This window comes from Solanum lycopersicum, chromosome 5 (genome assembly GCF_036512215.1).
Source record: "Solanum lycopersicum chromosome 5, SLM_r2.1".
Taxonomy (NCBI): Eukaryota; Viridiplantae; Streptophyta; class Magnoliopsida; order Solanales; family Solanaceae; genus Solanum; species Solanum lycopersicum.
Genome location: NC_090804.1, coordinates 10,194,507 through 10,217,003, shown reverse-complemented (window position 1 = coordinate 10,217,003; position 22,497 = coordinate 10,194,507). Strand labels below are relative to the sequence as shown.

Here is a 22,497-nt window from a genome sequence, read left to right as displayed (position 1 = left end):
TTTTTTTCCGATGTTGCCTTTGATGATTAATATCATTTTCAGATTTGACCAAAAATTCGGTTGCCAGAATAAACAGAATTACAATCTGACATTATTCTATATTAAAAAAATTAAAACAATGCCCCAGTTTTCTGTAAATACTGGAAAAATGATTTTTTTATATGATCGAACCCCTAAAGGGTTGCCTACGTATCCTTTCAGAATCAGGTCAAACATAGTTCAAAGTTCTGAATGAGATATTTTTGAAGAGTTGCCCCTAAACTTGTCGCAAAACCTTAAAATGCATTAGATGTAGTATCTTTTGACTAAATCTGGATTAACAATCATGCCCGTGATTTTTCCTTACACATCAGTAAGGTGCAGGGCTCCTTTGGACAATACTTCCTTGATAAGATATGGACCTTGCCAATTTTGGGCAAACTTTCCCTTGGCTTCTTCTTGGTGCAGGAGAATGCGCTTTAAGACCAGTTGACCTACTTCAAAATATCTTTAGTGCACCTTTTTGTTGTATGCACGAGCCATCCTTTGCTGATAAAGCTGAAAAAAAAAGACAGTCGTCAATTGTTTCTAGTCTATTAATGCGAGTTTCTCTAGTCGGGTTTTGACCCATTCAGTATCTTCAATTTCAGCCTCGACAATAATTCGAAGAGATGGAATTTTGACTTCCGCTTGAATCACAACCTAAGTACCATACACCAGCAAATAGGAGTTGCACCAATAGAGGTACGCATTGCTGTGCGATATCCTAAAAGTGCAAAAGGCAGCTTCTCATGCCATTGTCTAGTGCCTTAAACCATCCTTCTAAGAATCTTTTTGATATTCTTGTTGGCTGATTCCACAGCTCCGTTGTGTTTTGGTCTTTATGGAGTAGAATTGTGGTGCACAATTTTGTACAGCTCGCATACCTCCTTCATCAGATTACTATTGAGGTTTGCAGCATTATTTGTGATGGTAACTCTTGAGATACCAAATCGACAAATAATGTTTGAATGAACAAAATCCACGACCGCCTTCTTAGTGACTGCTTTGAATGTTATCGCCTCCACCCATTTGATAAAGTAATTAATTGCAACCAAAATGAATCGATGTCCATTAGAGGATTTTGGCTCAAGTGGTCTGATTACATCCATTCCCCATGCAACAAAGGGCCAAGAAGCAGTCATGGGGTGCAACTCTGAATGAGGTGAATGAATGATATCACCATGGATTTGACATTGATGACATTTTTTCACAAAGTGAAAGCAATCCCTTTCCATGGTAAGCCAATAATACCCTGCCCGGAGTATCTTTTTTGCAAGGACATATCCATTCATGTGTGGTCCACATCCCCTAGCGTGTACTTCATTCATAATTTTCTCGGCTTCTTCAGTATCCAAACATCTCAATAAATTCAGATCCGGAGTTCATTTATACAAAACATCCTCGCTAAAGAAGAAACCATTAGCCAGACTTCTAATAGTTGTTTTTTGGCTTTTGTTGGCATGTTCGGGGCATCTCCCTGTCTTCAAAAAATTCTTGATATCTGAGTTCCATGGCTCACCATCAGGTTCTTCTTCCACTGTATTACAATAGCCATATTGGTCCCGAACTTGAATCTCTAATGGGGTGATGTAAGTGTTTCCCAGATAGGGAAGCATTGAGGCCAATGTAGCCAAGGAATCGGCCAAATCATTATGAAACCTGGGGATGTATCTAAACTCTCTGTACATGAACCTTTTGCTAAGATCTTCAACACATTTTCTGTATGGAAGGAGCTTGAGGTCTCGAGTTTTCCATTCGCCTTGAGCTTGTCGGATAAGCAAATCGGAATCTCCTAACACAATTAATTCTTGCACACCCAAATCTATTGCCATATTTAGGCCCATGATGCAAGCTTCATACTCAGTCATGTTATTTGTACAAAAGAAGAAAAGTCGAGCTGTTGCAGGGTAATGTTGCCCTATGGGCGATATTAAAATTGCCCCAATTCCTTTGCCTTTTGTGTTGGTTGCTCCATCAAAGTACAATTTCCAGGCTTGATTTCCATTTGAACCTAATTCCTCAATTGAGTTAATCTCTTCATCTGGAAAATATGTATCCAATGATTCGTAATCACCATCGACTGGGTTCTCTCCAAGTGGTCTGCCAAAGCTTGGGCTTTCATTGCAGTGCGAGTGACATATATAATGTCAAATTCAGTGAGCAAAATTTGCCATTTCGCGAGTCTGCTAGTTGGGATTGGCTTCTGAAAGATGTACTTTAAAGGATCCATCCTTGATATGAGGTAAGTTGTGTAGGACAATAAGTAATGCCTTAACTTTTAAGCTACCCAAGTTAAGGCGCAACACGTCCTTTACAAAAGGGTGTACTTGACCTCATAAATAGTGCATTTCTTGCTCAAGTAGTAGAAAGCCTCCTCCTTCCTTCCTGTAGCATCATGTTGACCGAGAATACACCCAAAGGAATTATCTGTTATTAAAATATATCGAAAGAGAGGCCTGTCAGGTTCAGGCGATACCAACACGGGATGGTTGGACAAATACTCCTTGATTTTTTCAAAAGCTCATTGAAAATCTTCTGTCCATCTGACAGCAACATCCTTCTTCAGAAGTTTGAAAAATAGGCTCACATGTGGTTGTGAGTTGAGCAATAAACCTGCTGATGTAGTTCAACCTCTCAAGTAGACTCATGACTTCGGTCTTATTTTGTGGGGATGGCAAATCTCGAATGACCTTTATTTTGGAGGGATCCAATTCGATTCCACTTCTACTGACAATAAAACCCAAAAGTTTTCCAAATGGAACTCCGAATGCACATTTTGCTGGATTAAGCTTGAGGTCATATCTTAGCACTCTTTCCAAGAATTTTCTCAGATCTTGCACATGATCAACTTGTGTTTTAGAATTGATGATTACATCGTCGACGTATACTTCAATTTCTTTATGCATCATATCATGGAACATGGTGGTCATAGCTCTCATGTAAGTCGCCCCAGCATTTTTAAGTCCAAATGACATAACCCTGTAGCAATAAGTTCTCCATGGAGTGGTGAAAGCAGTTTTCTCAGCGTCTTCTTCATCCATCAAGATTTGATGATACCCCGCATAACAGTCCACAAAAGATTGCATCTCGTGTTTTGCACAATTTTCAACTAGGATGTGGACATTTGGCAATGGAAAGTTGTCTTTTGGACTAGCCTTTTTCAAATCCCGATAGTCAACACAAACTCTTGTCTTTCCATCCTTTTTCGGCACAGGAACAACATTTGCCAACCAAATAGTGTAACGAATAACTTGGATCACCTTTGCATTCAGTTGTTTCATTATTTATTCCTTGATTTTTTCACTCATGTCCGGTTTGAATTTCCTTCTTTTCTGTTGGACGGGTGGAAAATCAGGATAAACGGGCAACTTATGAACCACTAAATCAACACTCAAACCTGGCATGCCATCGTAAGACCAAGAAAATACATCTTTGTATTCAAACAAAAGTTGTATTATTGCCTCTCTAATTTCCTGATTGATATGTAAACTTATTTTAATTTCCTTAACATCCTCGGAACTTCCCAAATTGATTGTCTCAGTTTCACTAAGATTAGGCTTCGGTTTGTGCTCAAACTATTACAGTTCCCTATTAATTTCCCTAAAAGCCTCTTCTTAATCATATTTCACCTCTTGACTTGGTGATTCAAGAATAAACAACTCTTTGAAATCAGGGAGTGAATTTCGCATGCATGTCATGTTATCAAAACTGCATTTACAGAACTAAAAAATAGAGAATAAGAATGAAAAAAAGACAAAACTTACTAAGAAACTGAAATTTCATTTCATTGACATCAAAAAAGGACGGAAGGGTTGACAATAACAAAATAATTTGAACTATTCGGGCCACAACCCTGAGAATAACAAAAATACAAAAGAGTAGCAAAACAAACTACCACGACTCCTTCCTTATAGGGAAAGGAGTGGCTTCCCAATCGCTTAACTCAACACCTGAGCCCACGCATATTGGCATGACTTGTACCTTCACCAACTTGGACCATATTTACTTCACAAAACAACTGACTGAGATCCTCAATAACTTCTTCAATGTCATCAAGAGTGAATGAATCTTTCAATTCTAGACCTTGAGGTTTGATAAAAGAATGAGAAATATGAGGAAACGGTTGTGGCAACGACCAATCAATACTTTTGTAGTTCTTAGCTTTATCTCTATTTCTCTTGCTTTGTTTGTATTCGAGGCCAGAGGTGCCTTGGTTTCCTAAGAGAGTAATGGGATCCACGATTCCTTGCGAATATACTCCCAAACCTTTACCGAGTTGATAACCATATTTGAGCATCGTCGTTGCTACCATTGAAGCGGAAGAAGAGATACATGATTGGATGATAGATTCTCCTTCTTTAAAGAGATCGACTAATACAACCTCAAAGGACTAGTAAACAACAGGATCACATCCTTCGTTTGCCTAAATGTATGGGACAGATGGATCTATGTAAAGAGGTAATTCATCTTCCCCATGAACAATGTTGTATTCAAACATGACAACTTGTTATAGAGTTGATGGGACGGATCGAGCCATGTGGATCCATGGCGTTCCTAGTAGAAAATTATAAGATGTTTCCATATCCATTGCTTGGAACACAATCGTAAAGACTACTGGCCCAATTGTCATGTTTAACTTGATTTCACCAATGGTATCCCTCCTTGAGCCGTCATAAGCTCGTACAAGTACATTACTGGGTGCGAATTCTGTCAATGTTAACTTTCAAGCTTTGCAGCGTAGAAAGAGGACATATGTCTACCCTTGACCCTCCATCTATCATGACCGTCTTTACATAGTAACCTTCACATGTCACTGTAAGATGCAAAGCTTGTTGTGTCCAGCTTCCTCCTAGGGCAACTCATCATTAGTGAAAGTGATGGCTTTTGCCTCGAAAACGCGCTTGGTCATATTCTCCAACTGATTTACTGTGGTCTCTTTTGGCACATGTGCTTCATTTAAAACCTTATTCAACACAAGGCGATGTTCTTCTGAGTGCAAAAGTAGAGGCAACAGTGAAATTTGTGCAGGCGTCTTCTTCAATTGTTCCATGACAGAGTAATCTGGAAGCTTAAGCTTTTTTAGAAATTCTACATTTTCTTCTTCAGTAAATGCTTTCTTTAGTGGTACTTCAATATTTTCAGTCATCTTCCCTTTTCTTACATCTTCTGGAGAATAACATCTCCCAGAGCGTGTCAAACCCCCCGCTTCATCAACTTCTTCGACAATCTCCTTTCCTCGATAAACCACTGCGGTTTTGTTATAGTTCCAAGGGACAACCTTTGAATCAATTACTGGAAGCTGTTGAACGGGCTTAACAAAAATAGGCTCTTTTAACTTGGTCAAGCCACTTTGGTCATGTTTTGCTAATGAAAAGCCTTTTGATACATGCAACTTTGGCATAGATGCTCGAACTTCAATCCCCTTTAATACTCTCGGGATGCACAAGACTTTGGTGTCAAGATTGACACCTTCCACACTCAGAGATGCAACTGGGTCTAAACTCTTCATTGACTTGTCTTCTTCTCCGATCTTCTTAAACAACTTTCCCATTTTGCTGAGGATTTTTTACTCTTGATCATCACAAACCATACCCAATAAGTTGTTTTCAGCTGGAAGTGGGTTATTGGTCACAATGGGGGTGTTTTGATCATCTGTCACAAGAAAAACTCTGTGCTCGATCAGTTTTTTTATTGCTCCCTTCGAGGTCCAACAATTATCAGTGTTTTGTCACGGGGCTCCTGAATGGTATTCACATCTTTCATATGCTTGGAAACCAGGAGCATTTGGATTCAAACGATGTGGTGGGATACCCTGAATCACTCCTATCTTTCTTAACTTTTGAAACAAGCTGGAGTACGACTCTCCAAATGGAGTGAATTTCTTTTTTTTGTGCTTGATCTTGAGCATAATTCTGCATAAGAGGAGAGTTGTAAGGGAACTGATAGGGTGGCCGTTGTGGGCGAAAGTTTCCTTGATATGGGGCCCAAAAATGTGGTCGATTGGGAGTATGCACATATGAATGAGCATTTAAGATCGTGTACGGAGATGGAGATACTGATATTGAGGGGCATAAGGGTAGTAATGCTGAGGATAGCTAAGTTGTCCCTAAACTGATGTGTAAGGACAATTAGACTTTCTCTGAGCTCCCCTTGACCCTGATGCCAGTGAAATAACTTCCTCTTTCCTTTTACGATTTCCAAAACTTGTTGAACCACCTTGAATGGCCTGTGTGGTAGCTTTGATTGTTACCTGGCTCACGATCCTTCCTATTTTGAGACCACTTTTGACCATTTCCCCAATTTTGATTGTTGTGTGAAAAAGTCTTCCCATTGCGATTGTGAGGTGGTGGAAGTAGTCAGGATCTTGAGCCTCTATGAAGATATCAACCGATTCTTGCATATTTAATGCGGGCTTGACTCGGGCTGCTTATTCCCTCCATTTGATAGCATATTCTCTGAAGCTTTCACTTGGTTTTTTTCTTGTATTGGAGAGTGTATTACGATCTGGCACAATGTCGACATTGTACTAAAATTGTCTAAAAAAATCTTGAGCCATATCATCCCATATGTGCCAGTGGAAAATCTCTTGGCCTATAAACCATTCTGAGGCAACACTAGTCAAGCTCTCACCAAAATAAGCCATGAGCAATTCTTTTTTACCCCCTGCACTGCGAAGTTGATTACAGTATCTCTTAAGATGGGCTATAGGATCAGCGTGTCCATCATACTTATCAAACTTAGGGGTTCTGAACCCAGGTGGCAGGTGGACATTTGGGAACATACATAAGTCTTTGAATGTGACCCTTTTGTGCCCTCCTAACCCTTGCATGCTCTTCATGTGTTGCTCGATGCTTTTCATTTTTTTCAACATTTCTTCTTGCTCTGAGACTGGAGTGGGCCTCTCAACATCAATGGGGGAGCCAAATTGAACAAAGTTAGGGCCCCCAAATTCTATCCCAAGAGTATAGTACTGCTCCGGATGAGTGGTGAATTGTCCCTCTTGAGCTGCTCTTTGCGTCACAGTCGGTTGTGGGAGTGTATAGACCGGTGCAGTTGTTGTGACAGTGGGAGTATTCCTGAATGGCATGCCTTGAGGACGTTTTGTAGATGGCTCGGCCCCACAATTATCAAATGGACCATACCCTGGAGGGAAGAAAGATTCTGATATTGGGACCTGAGAAAATGAAGATCGGATACTAGTGATCTCAGGAAAACCAGGAATAGACGTTGGTGGTTCTTTTCCATTGGCCCGGGCTTGCCATAATATGTCTCAACGTCCGATTCTCTTCAATAGTGACTGTCTCTCTTGTTGTTGAATCAATTGGAGTATCCGCTGGATTCACCATAGTTTCAGTATTGGTTGTCATTGACGCTCTTACCTTAGACCTGGTAAAGTACGGGTGCTCTACCAGTTTACCACAAACCAACTAACGAAAGATAATTAGAGTTGATGTAGAATGAACAAACTTGTTAGGGGTTAGACAATTTTATAAATCAATCACACACTTATTAATCACATAGTAACACGAGTACAGAAGACTATTGTTTCATCCCATCTTTGCTTTGCTTACTGTCCCTTTTTTTTTGGAAAAAATAAATAGTTTTGAAAAAAAAATTCTGATCGGACCCTTTAGAGGTTGCCTACGTATCATGTTACTGCATGAATCAGATCATTACGTAGTTCAAAGATTTAGACAACTCAAAAAGATTAATTTAGAATTCGTTCACCAAAACTTCAAGAAAACAACAAAATTAAAAGGTTTAAACACAACCCGGATCAACATAATATCCTTAAACACCAAATTTTAAACTAAAAACCAAGTCTTTCAACAAATAAAATAAAACGAACAACTAAAAAAACCAACTAAAACTTCTTTTCAATCTTCATCACTTTCTTGGGGCTTTATTTTTCCTCCCAAGGTCTCATACAAATTCAACAACACCTTCGGCAGATGGGGAACAATGGTCCGTGCTTGCTCAGTCACTTCTTGATCATTCATCCGGCATTGATTTTTAATAACATATGAGGTTTGCTCTGCCAGTTGATGAACTTGAAGTCTAGCCCTTCCCATGTTTTGATGACAGTCATTTAATAAAGCCTGATGATCACCAAGATTATTCCTCAAGAGGGACTCTCTCCCTTCTGCTGCTTCAAGTTGATGGCGAAGTGTTGCTCTCTCGATGATCACTTGTTTTTTCCCCTCTTCGATATCAACATAATGATTGATTTTTCTCTTACATTCTTATAACTGATGCATCCAGCATGATCTTCTTTCTCGAATTTTTCCTTATGCCGCTTAAGTTCTCCCTTTTGATAGTGCACGACCTCTTCGGATGCCACTAAGTCCCTCTTCAATCGAGAGATCTCAAAACTCTGCTCCTTTTTTATCTGTCGTGCCAAGTGGATTCTACTATGCAATTCTTCCTCCAACCGGGTTAATCTTCCTTATGCATGCTTCAATTCTCCTTCCATATCTTGCAACTCTAACTTGTGATTTTTTCCTATTTGGACCTGTACTTCTTGTCGTGCAATGGTTGCTTTGGCCTTCTCCAACTCTTTTTTCAAATGTGTTATAGTATGTTGCTCTTTTCTTTTTCTGCTGGATCCTTTGGGAGTGTCACCAAATGTCCTTGGATCACGAAACCACGATAGGTACCCAGGAACCACCTTTCCTTTATCTTTCTCCACAACCATTTCACTTAGCTCAGAAATAATACTCCCGTACCAAATCTTCGTAATCTCTTTTGCTATTAAAAGCAAAATCTGGTGGAGTGTCATATGCAAATCTACTCATATCATCATTGGGTGTGATTTCTTGAACTCTGGCTAGTTGACGCATAACCCGAAGTGGGCATATGGTTGAACACCTCTAAGACCAATCAACACAAGAAATGAGATACCACTAGACATGCAAATGATATCCTTAGCTGGGAACCAATAATAACTCCACACTATTTTATCAGATGTGATCACTGAAAGTTTTTCTTCACTATGATTCCTTTTGGAAAATGAATTTTGGCTTCCCTTTCCTTATGAGAGGAACATAATTGCACCAATCTGGAGTAAACCTAGGCGCATGATCATGGTGATAAAGGTGTTCCGAAAACCATATTAAAAGCAAAATATTACAGCCTTCAAAGTACATTTCCCCCACTTAAACATTTAGTCAATGCACGAAACATATATGCCAGGTTCATAGGAATAATAGTTGGACTTTCCATTGTGGTCAACGTCTTCATCACACCAGCCAACCGAATGCCAATATGTTTGTCCCTTTTGGGGAAAATAATGAGCCCCAAAAATGTGACCATAAAAGCAAAACATCCATTTGCCTTCCAAGCCTCTTCACCCCCTTGATTACACAACAAGTTTCGATAGTTCTTGAATCCATCCCTTTGGCCGTATCTCTGGTATAGAAAGTCCAATGAGACCCACCTATTTTTCAAACTCTTTTTCTCTATTTGATTAATTTTGAGCAGTTCCAGGAATTTTTTGGCATCAACATGTTTCAGAATTATGGGTATTTTATTGCGTAGGTCAGCACCTCGAACAGTAGACCCCTTCCCCATGAAGTCGGCAATTTCTTCCAAAGTTAGTGTCATCTCACAATCAGAAAAACAAAATACTGTAGACACGTGATTTTTGACCAAATTTAAAGTTTAACACCAATTTTTAGAACATAAATAATTTTATCAATCTAAATTAAATATATTTTGACTTTTTATTATTTTCATTAAGTTTATTTAAAAGATATAAGAATAAACAACATAAATATAATTTTTTATAGATAAGTTTTTTTGATTGTTAAAAAAAGATATATATATATATATATATATATATATATATATATATATATATATATATATATATATATATATTATTTAAATAAACTAATATTTCTAAATTATGTTTTTTTTTTATTTTGTTGTTTTAATCATCCCTTCAGCTTTTATTTATTTATTTATTTACTTAAGGCAATTAATAATTATATAACTATCATTTCATATATATATATATATATATATATATATATATATATATATATATATATATATATAAACCTCGAACACAACCCATGATCCCATGTCCCCACACCCCACTCAACTCACACACAACACTCCCCACTTACCACCTTTATACATACTACACACACATTAAAAATAAAGGAGGACGGAAGAAACAAAAAAAGAGAGGACACGAAAAAAAAAAGAGAAGAGAGGAGAGATCAAGAAAAAGGAAGGCAACACACATGTAGGAAATATTATTCTCATCTTTTTACTTTTTTTAAAAAAAATCATAAACAAAGATTGAGTTTTGAGGTTCACTTTCGTGGTTCCTTTTTAGGATTATATCATTTCCTTGAATTTGATTTTCGCAAAAGGTATTATTCAATATTCATTTATAATATTATATTCATGATTATGTGGTATTTATTTTTCATGTTACGAATTTAATCAAGTTCTAGGTTGGTTTAACCTTTTCATTATAATATTGAAATACGCTAAATATGTGTATATTGTTAAAATTAGAACAAATTATGTATAGTATCGTATTTTAATCTTTATGGCTAGTATCTGGTGAAATCGTTCTTGCTCCTATTTAATCATAGTAATTAATATTTATTTTTTAAAAAAAAATTATTTTTATATATTTGTTAAATTGAAGCACGAGAAAAATTATTTAAATGATTGTATGTTCCATATAATCTGTAAAGTTAATTCCGACAGTACGCCTCATATTTATTTATTTGTTTATTTATTACCCCTTATAATTTTTAGTATGCATACTTTATTGTGAATATAAATTTAATTGTTTAAAACCTAATCTCTTTGTTTGTGCCTAAATATACTAGATTAGTAAAATAATTTATGATAATATTGAATGAGAAAATTTGTGAGATAGAGTTGATTTGTAATTTATTTAATGCTAATGTTAATAATCATCTAAAGAAAAATATTGAATATTATATTGAAAAAATAATTTTTGAATTGTTATAATATGCTTACTATTTTTTCTTTCAAATAATAAGAAATGAAAAATAAAACAAAAATAATGTAAACATTACCTACCTACATATATATATTGATGACCAAAAAGAAAAAGATCGGAAAAAATAAGAAAAGAAAAGAAAAGTAGTGAAGAAGGAACGTTCGAATTAGAAAAAGAATAATAAAATATATATATATATATATATATATATAATAAAAAGAATGTAAAAAATGTACACGAAAAAGTAAAAAATAATAAATACTTTAAAAATGAAAAGATACAAAAAGTATAGTGTTAAAAATATATAAAATATTTTATTATTATCATTAAAAAAAAACAAAACTATAAAAAAGGGTAAGAAAAGAAAAAGAAGAAAATCAATGTAAAAAATAAAAAAAACATAAGGAAAGTTAAACAAGAAAAAAAAACGTGAAAGATTAGTATAAAAAGAAATAAACGAGAGAAATTAAGAAGCAAGCAAATGTTGAAAGCATGAAAAATAAATAAAAAATTAATAAAAATGTGTAAAAACTTCACATGTTAATAAAATAGTGCAGTTTTAAATATGTTAATATAATCAAAGAATGAGGGTAAATACATTTGTCTTAATAATATAATATTCAAAAATTAGTTTAAGTCATAAAAGTCCATAAAGTGACCGTGCTAGAACCACGGGACTCGAGGGATGCCTAATACCTTCCCCTCGGTCAATAGAATTCCTTACCCGAACTGGTTAGCAGACTAAATAAAGAGTCATTTCCTTTTGATTAGGGATTAAACAAAAAAAAGGTGACTTGGAACACCGTAACTCAATTCCAAGTGGCGACTCTAAAAATATTAAAATAATCCCCTAATTAATAACGTTACTTAAATTGGAAAAACCCTTACGCCGCTGCACGGAAAAGAGGTGTGACATCTCTGGCGACTCCGCTGGGGACTAGAATTCGAGCTTGTAAACGTGGACTTCTACATGACTTTATTATGTATTTACGTACTTATCAATTTGTGAATATTGTGTTTAATTGCATAATATGTTATTTGATTGCTTATTTACCTTATGATAATATGTTAACTATCATGTAACTATCTTTCCTTGCTCATCCATCTGAGTCTTCTGAGATACTTTATTCGAAGACGCGATTATGCTCCCAAGCGATGAGATACCAGAGATGCAGCAACGCTCCTGGGAAGAATTCTATAGTAACACATGTCTTAGGATGGGAAGGACTAACAGTGAGGCCAGAAAGCCCTGCTACTGGTAAGCTGTCCCTTCTCGACTCGAGTAGTCCGCTCATTTTATGGTCAGTCTAGACACATTCCCTGTTAGATTGTTTACCTAGTAAAACAAGCCTCAACAATGACTATCCCTAATTAGATTCGATTTATCTGCATCATGCATAATGTTTAATTAATGGGGAGCTCGACACATGGGTCGAGCCTGTCTAGGAGAAGTATCCCTATTTGAGACTATCATGTACATTATTTGTATTATTTGTTGCATTATTGGAAAGACTATACAAATGTTGATCAGCTTTAGATGAATGAATAATGAAAAATTAATTATAACGAAAAATATCAAATTAAAGTTTTAAAGTAATCCTTTTATTAAACACAGTTTTTCAATCAAAATTCATATTTCTTTTACAAATAGAAAAATCTATTATTACCATCAAAGTTTTTCTATATAAAAAAAGATTGAAAATTTAATCAACAAAAAATAAAATACAATCGAATATATTAATATTTTTAGTTTTGGAAAAATTTTAAGGGCTATTTATATACATATTATTTATTTATTTTTTTCTCATTCTTCCTCTAATAACTATTTTTTAAAAAAAATTAAAAAATAAAAATTGTTTTTTTGTGTGTGTATGTGTATGATCTTTTTATTAAAAAAATAATATTAATTTTTTTGTGTGTGTATGATTTTTACGTTATTCTTCTTTTTTTAAAAAATAATAATAAAAATTACTTTTTTTGTGTGTATGATTTTTCCGTTACTCTTGTTTAAAAAATATATATTTTATTAAGCCTAGTTTGTCACTATCATAATATAGGGAAATATGAATCCATATGGAAAGGGAGATAAGAGACAAAGAGAGGACCAATCACCTCGATTCATGATATTGGATAAGGCCCCGACACTCTTGAAGACATGGTATGAAAATATGACAAACCATGGACGAGGAATGGTGTTCAAACGCTTGGGATTTCTACGAAGCCTTTTGTATGTTGAGCCACGACGGGATTTGATAGAAGCACTAGTGCATTTTTGGGACCCGTTAAGGAATGTATTCCATTTTTCTGGTTGTGAACTCACCCCCACCCTTGAGGAGATAGGGACATTCATTGGAAAGGGTAAACATCTTCACAAAGAAGAGCCTATGATACAAAAACATATCAATGGGAGGAGGTTTCTAGAATTACTGCATATAAATGAGAATGATATAGGTGGTTGTCTCGATAATGGATGGGTTCCGTTAGAATTTTTGTACAAAAGATATGAAAAAAGTGATGGATTCGAAGTGTATGAAAAGAAACTCCGTAATAATGGGTGTCGTCTGACCTGGGAAGCACACAGTTATGATGCCTTCGTGGTGGCTTTTTTGGGGATCATGGTATTTCCAAAAAAGGGAGGAAAAATTAGCACGAACTTGGCTGCAGTCATTACAGCTTTTGAGAAAAAGCCTAATATCACCCTCGTACCAATGATTCTGGCAGACATCTATCGTGCTTTAACTATTTGCAAGGATGGAAAAGACTACTTTGAGGGATGCAATATGTTATTACAACTATGGATAATTGAACACATTCGTCATCACCCTTATGCAGTGGACTTTAAAGTAGAATGGAATGATTATATTGGAGGCTACAAAGAAAAAATCAAAGATCATAGTTTTCCGAAAGGTATTGAAGCTTGGAAGCAACACCTCAATAATCTGACTGCTGACAAGGTTGTGTGGGATTATCATTGGTTTCCATCGGCCGAGGTGATATACATGTCTACTTTTCGATCGTTCATTGTCCAAATGGGTCTTCGAGGTGTCCAACCTTACATGCCACTTAGAGTCATGCGACAACTTGGGCGACGCCAGTTTCTACCACCTAATGAAGATATGCGTGAATTCATGTATGAGTTTCATCCCAAGATACCTTTAAGGCAATCAGAGATATTTAAGATTTGGGGGGGATGCATACTCTCAAGTCCCCACGATATGGTGAAGGATCGCACAAGAGGCGAGGTGGACCAAGCATACTTAGACTGGGTTCATGATCACCCCCTTCCTAAGGTTATGCCAGAAGGGTCAATAAAAGGACCTATAGATCGAGAAGCAGAAATTGAGGTTAAGATTAAGCAAGCTCGCCTCAAAGTAGAAAGAAGCTACAAATCTACTCTGGATATCCTAAGTAATGACCTGAAAAATGCTAAAGAGGAGTTGGCCCAACGTGATGCGATATTTGAAGTTAGAGTTAGAAAACACCGCTCTACCATTTTAACCTTACAAGAAGACTTGGGAATTTCCACAGGCGCTATGAAGCAACAGGAAGAGGAGTATAAGAAAGAAAAGGCCCAACTTATCTGCGCACAGTCTAGACTCCAAACTCAAGTTAAAGCCTCTATGGAACAGGAAAGAGAAATAGCAAGGCGTTTCAGTGCTTATCAGGAAGACTGTGATATTGAGAGAGGTCAAAGGATAGCCGAGCGAGATGCACTCCACCTTCAAATTGAAGAGCTCCAAGAACAAAGGGAAAATTTAACGCATGAAGTCAATACTGCTCACCATTGGTTACAGAATTGTTATGACAATATGGATGAAGCCAGAGACCGAATACTGCAACTCAGGGATGAACTCAACAATGTTTATGCTGGATATTTACACCAGAACGATGAGAGGTTGGGCCGACAGGCCCGTGCTTTGGCTCCATATCTACCGAAAGCGTTGGCGAAGATTTATAAGGGTCTTGGAGATGATTGAGATTCGAGGATTCAGTTTCTTTTCAAGTCTATTTTCTTAGTAGTGATTATTTCATTTTATTTTATTATTATTTTTAGTTTTTTGTCTTTCTTTCCGTTTTAGTTATTTTATTTCATTTAGAGTCTATCTAAGTCCTAGGTACATCTTTTTTTGTTGTTTTATTCAAATCCTTATTTTTAAAATATTTGAAAATGAATGAAAAAGATTTACTTTCGGTCACCTTATGTGCATATGTCATGCAAAAAAAATTATTATTAATATTTTTCTCGAACTACGCAAGATCTGATTCATGGGCCAAACATGATACGTAGGCAACCCAGGGGGTTCGATCCAAATTATTATTATTATTATTATTATTATTATTATTTTCTTTTCTTTCTTCTTTCTTCTTTCTCTTAAAAAATGATAATCATAATGATAATAAATAAATAAACAAATAAGTAAATAAATAATAATAATAATAAAGTATTAAAAAAATAATGAAGATAAGAATGCCTATGTAAGCCGGGATGAAACATGAGGTCCTCCATATTAGAAGTATGTATGTGGATACAATGTGCATAATTTCTTAACACTAATCGGTTTGTTACTCTATTCAGAGAGAGAGAGAGAGAGAGAGAGAGAGACAAAGAGAGAGAGAGAGAGAAATAGAGAAAGAAAGAGAGAGAGACATACTAGCTTAAAGGTAGTTGGTTTGTGGTTAAACTGGCATCACATCCTTACAACACAAGATCGAAAGGAAAATAGAAAATGGCCCCTAAAGACGAAAATGAATCAGACAATGATGAGGAGATCCAAAACCAGATGACTTCACAAGAAATAGGGACAACAGAAGAGATAAGGGCATTAAAACAACAAATGGCAGAGATGTACGAGGCTTGGATGAGTGGACAACCTCCACCGTATTCAATTAGAGACTATTTTAATACAAATATGTCTCACCCTATCCAGGTGTCGACAAGCTATCCGATATATCCCCCTGGATTCAGCCCCTACGCTAACACATCCAATGTTGCTGGAACTTCTATGGTTCGCCTTTCGAATACGCCTGTGATAAGTAATCCACTCTTTGTGTCAACTGCCCCGACTAACAGCATCCCGCAGCCAACGATGCTTCCCAAATCTAACAGCGATCCTCCACCCAAAGTTCGGCATGATCAGAGTTACACTCTTGAAGAGGCCATTAAAATTCCAAGCTCTCATCCCCACATTCATCAATATAGTTCCCCTGTCGAAATTGAGAAGATGGTCAAGAATGAGGAACATGAAGAAATGACTAAGAAAATAAAGAGTTTGGAACAGAGTATAAGAGATATGCAAGGACTAGGAGGCCACAAAGGAATCTCGTTCAGTGACTTGTGTATGTTTCCTCATGTCCACTTGCCTGCTGGTTTTAAAACTCCAAAGTTTGAAAAATACGATGGTCACGGAGACCCCATAGCTCATCTAAAGAGATATTGCAACCAATTGAGGGGTGCAGAGGGAAAAGAAGAGTTACTTATGGCCTATTTTGGGGAAAGCTTAATAGGGATTGTATCTGAATGGTTCATAGATCAGGATATCACCAACTGGCACACATGGGATAATTTGGCTCGATGTTTTGTACAATCCAATATAATATTGACATTGTTCCAGATCGCTCCTCGTTAGACAACATGAGCAAAAAGACCACGGAAAATTTTCGTGAATATGCTATCAGATGGAGGGAACAAGCTGCTAGGGTTAAACCACCGATGAAGGAGTCAGAGATGATTGACGTTTTTCTCCGGGCGTAAGAACCTGATTACTTTCACTATCTGCTTTCTGCCGTAGGGAAGACATTCGCTGAAGTTATTAAGGTAGGGGAAATGGTGGAAAATGACATAAAGTCTGGAAAGATTGTAAGTCAAGCTGCCTTAAAATCCACAACACAAGTGCTTCAAAATGGTTCTGGAAATATTAGAGGGAAAAAGAGAAGGGAGGATGTGGCCGCTATTGTATTAGCGCCTAGGACTCATGTCCAAGGTAATTCCTCACAACACTATTTTCCTTCCCAAGCTCCACAATATTATGTCCCATACACTTCATATTATGTTTTTAATGAACAACCAATTGCACCCCCTTCTTATCCACAATGGCGTGCACCAACTCAACAAAATCATCCACCACCCCCCACAAGTTCATCAAAATACTGCTAGAATTCCTTTCAGTCCTAGACCACAATATAAAAAGGGAAATGGTGTTAAAGATGAGTTCACTCTTATTGGGGAGTCGTATGCTAGCTTGTTCCAAAAATTAAATACGTTGAATGTTTTGAGTCCTATTGAGAGAAAGATGTCGAATCCTCCCCCGAGAAATTTGGATTATTATCAACATTGCGCATATTGTTCTAATGTCCCAGGGCACAACATAGAGAGATGTCGGTATTTGAAAAGGGTCATTCAGGATTTGATCGATTCTAATCGAATTATAGTTGAAAGTCTGAGTGGATCCAACATCAATCAAAATCCATTGACGAGGCATACTGAAACAAACATGCTAGAAATGATGAAGGGTCATGAAGAGTTCGCATCTCCGTATAAGCCAATCCTTAGGGTTGGAACTATCATTGAGAAGTCAGCAAATGTTGTTGATTTAACAAAAATGATGCCTTTAGGGGCGGAAAGTGTGTTAGAAAATTTGAGTCCATCAAACACACCCATCTTAACTATGAAAGGAGCCCTTAAAGATGTTTGGGCAAGTCCGAGTAAGGCAAAATCGTGTGTTCTAAAAAGGCCAAACAAACCTATCTTGATCGTGCAAGGGGCCCATATTCCTCCTGTGATTATCAGGCCAGTATCCCAGCTCCCAATGACTAACCCCAAAGTTGTTCCCTGGAATTATGAACCTACTGTCGTGACATACAAGGGAAAAGAAGTTGATGAAGAAATAGATGAAGTGGGAGGAATAGCCCGTTCAGGAAGATGTTATGTCCCGATGGAATTAAGGAAAACTAAAAATGACCAAATACAAATAAAGATTCCGGTCACTGAAGGAGAGGCAGAGGAATTCCTAAGGAAGATGAAACTATCAGACTAATCCGTGGTGGAACAATTAAGAAAAACTCCAGCCCAAATATCTTTGTTGTCTTTGCTAATACATTCTGATGAACATCGTAAGGCAGTAATGAAAATTTTGAATGAAGCACATGTTCCTAGTAAAGTTACAGTGAGTCAGTTAGAGAAGATTGCTAGGAGAATATTTAAGGTAAACCGCATCACCTTTTCAGATGATGAACTACCCAAAGAAGGTACAGGACATAACCAAGGCCTACATATCACTGTAAAGTGTGAACTTTCATATGTCACTCGAGTTCTAATTGATGGAGGATCTAGAGAAAATATTTGTCATTTATCAACTCTACAGAAATTGATTGTTAGTGCTGAAAGGGTCCGACCCAACAATGTATGTGTTAGAGCTTTTGATGGGTCAAAAACAGATGTTATTGGTGAGATAGAGCTCGTACTAACCATAGGGCCTGTGGATTTCGCTGTGAATTTTCAAGTGTTGGATATCAACGCGTCCTACAATCTATTGTTAGGGAGGCCATGGGTGCATAGGGCTGGAGCAGTCCCCTCAACGTTGCATCAAATGATTAAGTTTGAATACGACCGACAAGAGGTAATTGTTCATGGTGAGGGGGATTTGTCAATATAAAAAGACTCTTCCTTCCCTTTTATCAAGACGGATAATGAGAATGAGGCACTAGTTTATCAAGCTTCTGAGGTAGTGGTTATTGAGCATGTCCCCGAGGGGAGTGTCATTTCAAAACCAAATATGCCCATCGCGTCTGTAATGGTGATGAATGAATTGCTGAAACATGGGTTTGAGCCGGGTAAAGGCTTAGGAATCTGCTTGCAAGGAAGAGCTTATCCTGTGAGTCTATGAAAGAGCATCGGTACTTTTGGCTTAGGCTACCAACCTAGAGTCGAGGACAAAATGAAGGCAAAGAAGCAAAAGAGAGATGTATGGTTACTTACCAAGCCTATACAACCAATCTACAAATCCTTCATCAAAGCCCGCGCAACAGAATCTTATCAATCATCTTTTCCAGAGCCAGTGATGAAAGTTATCGAAGAAATGATCAACTATTTTCAAGATTTATTTGTCGAGGTTGATATGGTGGAACTCGGAGAAGGCACTAGCGACAGAGATGTGCAATTCATTGGTCCTGATGTCAATCTAAACAATTGGGAGGCCACCCCTCTCCCCGTTAAAGACGAGTCTTGGTAGTCTGTCTTATTTTTTCTTTTGTCATCCGATTCATTCAAGGATTGTAATTTGGATTTTATCTTGTCGTTTTATTTCAAACATTCTATTTCCATTTTCAATAGGATGTAATTGCATCTTTATTTCGGTTTAATATATTTGTTCATTTTCTTTTATACAGTTCTTTCTATGCCGATTCTAGTGATATGACATGCATGCAGAATTTTTCGCCAGATCTTTATATCCAATCTAATCTTCGACCTAATATTGAAATAATAAGTCGAGAAATCGAATATGATGAAGACAGAGTATTTGAAGAAGTAAGGAGGGATTTCAATCATTTTGAAAATAAGTCAAATCCAAACATGAGTGAAATTGAGACGATAAATTTGGGGAAACAGGAAATTATTAAGGAGACTAAGATAAGTGTACATGATTGACATAAAAATGACGATATAATCCAGGCCCTGTTTGATTACAAAGATGTTTTTGCGTTATCTTATGATGACATGCCTGGATTAAGCACTGACATGGTTGTTCACAAGTTGCCAATTGATCCTAATTTTTCTCTGATAAAGCAGAAGTTGAGAAAACTGAAAACTGACATGAGTGTAATAATTAAAGAGTAGATCACAAAAAAACTTGAGGCCAAAGTCATTCAAGTCTCTCAATATCCTTCTTGGTTAGCCAATATCGTACCTGTCCCTAAGAAAAACGGCAAAGTTCGAATGTGTGTTGATTATCGTGATTTGAATAAGGCAAGTCCAAAAGATGATTTTCCTTTGCCTAATATCCATATTTTATTGGATAATTGTGCTAAACATGAGGTTGCATCTTTTGTGGATTGTTATGCCGACTACCATCAGATTATTATGGATGATGAAGAAGCAGAAATGACAACCATGTTTCACGATATGATGCATAGAGAAATCGAAGTTTATGTGGATGATGTTATCATTAAATCTAAAAAATAGTCAGATCATGTGAAAGACTTAAGGAGATTCTTCGAAAGGCTCCACAGGTATAATCTCAAGCTTAATCCTGCAAAATGTGTATTTGGAGTACCATCGGGGAAGCTTTTGGGATTTATAGTCAGTCGAAGAGGTATCGAGTTGGATCCTTCAAAAATAAAAGCAATTCAAGAATTGCCACCTCCAAAGAACAAAACTGAGGTTATGAGCCTTCTAGGAAGGCTAAACTACATCAGCATATTCATTGCTCAACTCACAACAAATTGTGAGCCTATCTTTAAGTTGTTGAAAAAGAATGCCACAGTCAAGTGGACCGAAGAATGTCGAGAAGCTTTTGAAAAAATTAAGAATTACTTATCAAATCCCCCTGTGTTGGTTCCTCCCAAGCCGGGAAGACCTTTGATATTGTATATATAAGTACTGGATAATTCTTTTGGTTGTGTACTGGGTCAGTATGACGACACTGGGAAGAAAGAGCGGTCCATTTATTACCTCAGCAAGAAATTTACCATTTACGAAGCGAAGTACACCCTTCTTGAAAAAACGTGTTGTGCCCTAACTTGGGTAGCACAGAAGTTGAAACATTATCTTTCATCTTACACTACTTATCTCATCTCTCGTATGGATCCGTTGAAATATATTTTTCAAAAGCCCATGCCCACAGGCAAGCTTGCGAAATGGCAAATATTGCTCACAGAGTTTGACATTATCTATGTAACGCGGACCGCAATGAAAGCTCAAGCATTGTCAGATCATTTGGCAGAGAACCCTATTGATGAAGAATATGAACCACTTAAAACCTATTTTCCAGATTTAGAGATATCTTGTATCGATGAAGTTATTCACGATAACGATCAAGGTTGGAAGTTATTCTTTGATGGTGCCTCTAACAGGAAAGGAGTTGGAATAGGAGTTGTTCTTATGTCTGAATCAGGGGAATATTACCCTATATCAGCCCAACTTAGATTCTATTTTACTAATAATATGTCTGAGTACGAAGCGTGCATTTTGGGTCTGAGGTTAGCTGTTGACATGGGCATCCAAGAATTGTTAGTGTTAGAAGACTCAGACTTACTAGTTCATCAAATTCAAGGAGAATGGGAAACTCGAGACCCAAAGCTCATACCATATCAACATTGTTTACAAGGTCTTTGTGAATGATTCGTGTCGATAAATTTTAGACACATTCCCAGAATGCACAATGAGATTGCAAATGCATTGGCCACTTTATCTTCGATGCTCCAACACCCTGATGACGTCCATATCGACCCTTTATACATACAAATTTGTGATCAACATGCCTATTGCAACATGATTGAGGAGGAATTTGATGGTAAGCCTTGGTTTCATGATATCAAAACTTATCTTCAGTCTGGAGAATGTCCGTCAAATGTAACTAGTAATCAAAAAAGGACTATTCGACGACTAGCAAGGGGTTTTTTCTTAAGCGGAGGTATACTGTACAAGAAGACACCCGATTTAGGTCTTCTAAGGTGTGTAAATGCTCAAGAGGATTCCACAATCATGATTGAAGTACACTCAGGAGTTTGTGGACCTCATACAAATGGATATGTTCTAGCCAAGAAGATACTTCGAGCAGGATATTATTGGCTCACCATGGAGCGGAATTCCATATGATTTGTTCGTAAATGTCATGAATGTAAAATACATGGTTATTTAATACATTCTCCCCCTTCTAAGTTGCATGTAATGTCTGCTCCGTGGCCTTTCGTGGCATGGGGAATGGATGTTATTGGACCGATAGAACCAAAAGCATCGAATGGTCACAGGTTCATCTTGGTGGCTATTGATTATTTTACAAAGTGGGTGAAAGCAGTAACTTTCAAGTCAGTGACCAAGAAGGTCGTGGTGGATTTCATCCATTTCAACATCATCTGTCGGTTTGGTATTCCAAAGGTGATTATAACTGACAACGCCGAAAATCTCAACAGCCACTTAATGCAAGAGGTATGCCACCGATTTAAGATTGAGCATCGAAATTCGACTCCGTATCGCCCAAAGGCAAACGGGGCTGTAGAAGCTGCTAACAAAAATATAAAAAAGATACTTTGTAAGATGGTACAAAGTTCTCGACAATGGCATGAAAAGTTGCCTTTTGCTTTGTTGGGTTATCGCACTACAGTTCATACATCAGTGGGCGCTACCCCATATTCACTGGTATACAGGACTGAGGCAGTTATACCTGCAGAGATTGAGATCCCATCTTTACGAATCATTGTGGAGGCTGAAATTGATGATGATGAATGGGTCAAAACTCGGTTAGAGCAATTAAGTTTGATTGATGAGAAGC

At 37.0% G+C, this 22,497-nt stretch overlaps 1 protein-coding gene and 1 pseudogene across 1 annotated transcript; one reads left to right on the top strand and one right to left on the bottom strand.

The window, feature by feature from the left end:
• Window positions 1–860: 860 nt before the first annotated feature.
• LOC138348513 (uncharacterized) lies at window positions 861–1,889 on the bottom strand (annotated as a pseudogene).
• A 13,849-nt stretch (window positions 1,890–15,738) lies between these two features.
• Window positions 15,739–16,638, top strand: LOC138348632 (uncharacterized). Its single transcript, XM_069298190.1, has one exon. The coding sequence runs from the start codon at window positions 15,739–15,741 to the stop codon at window positions 16,636–16,638; it is 900 nt and encodes a 299-aa protein (XP_069154291.1).
• The last annotated feature ends 5,859 nt before the right edge of the window (window positions 16,639–22,497 follow it).

Bases quoted from the DNA above. Each gene is read 5' to 3' on its own strand.
- LOC138348632 (XM_069298190.1), top strand. From the start codon at position 15,739: ATGGCCCCTAAAGACGAAAATGAATCAGACAATGATGAGGAGATCCAA.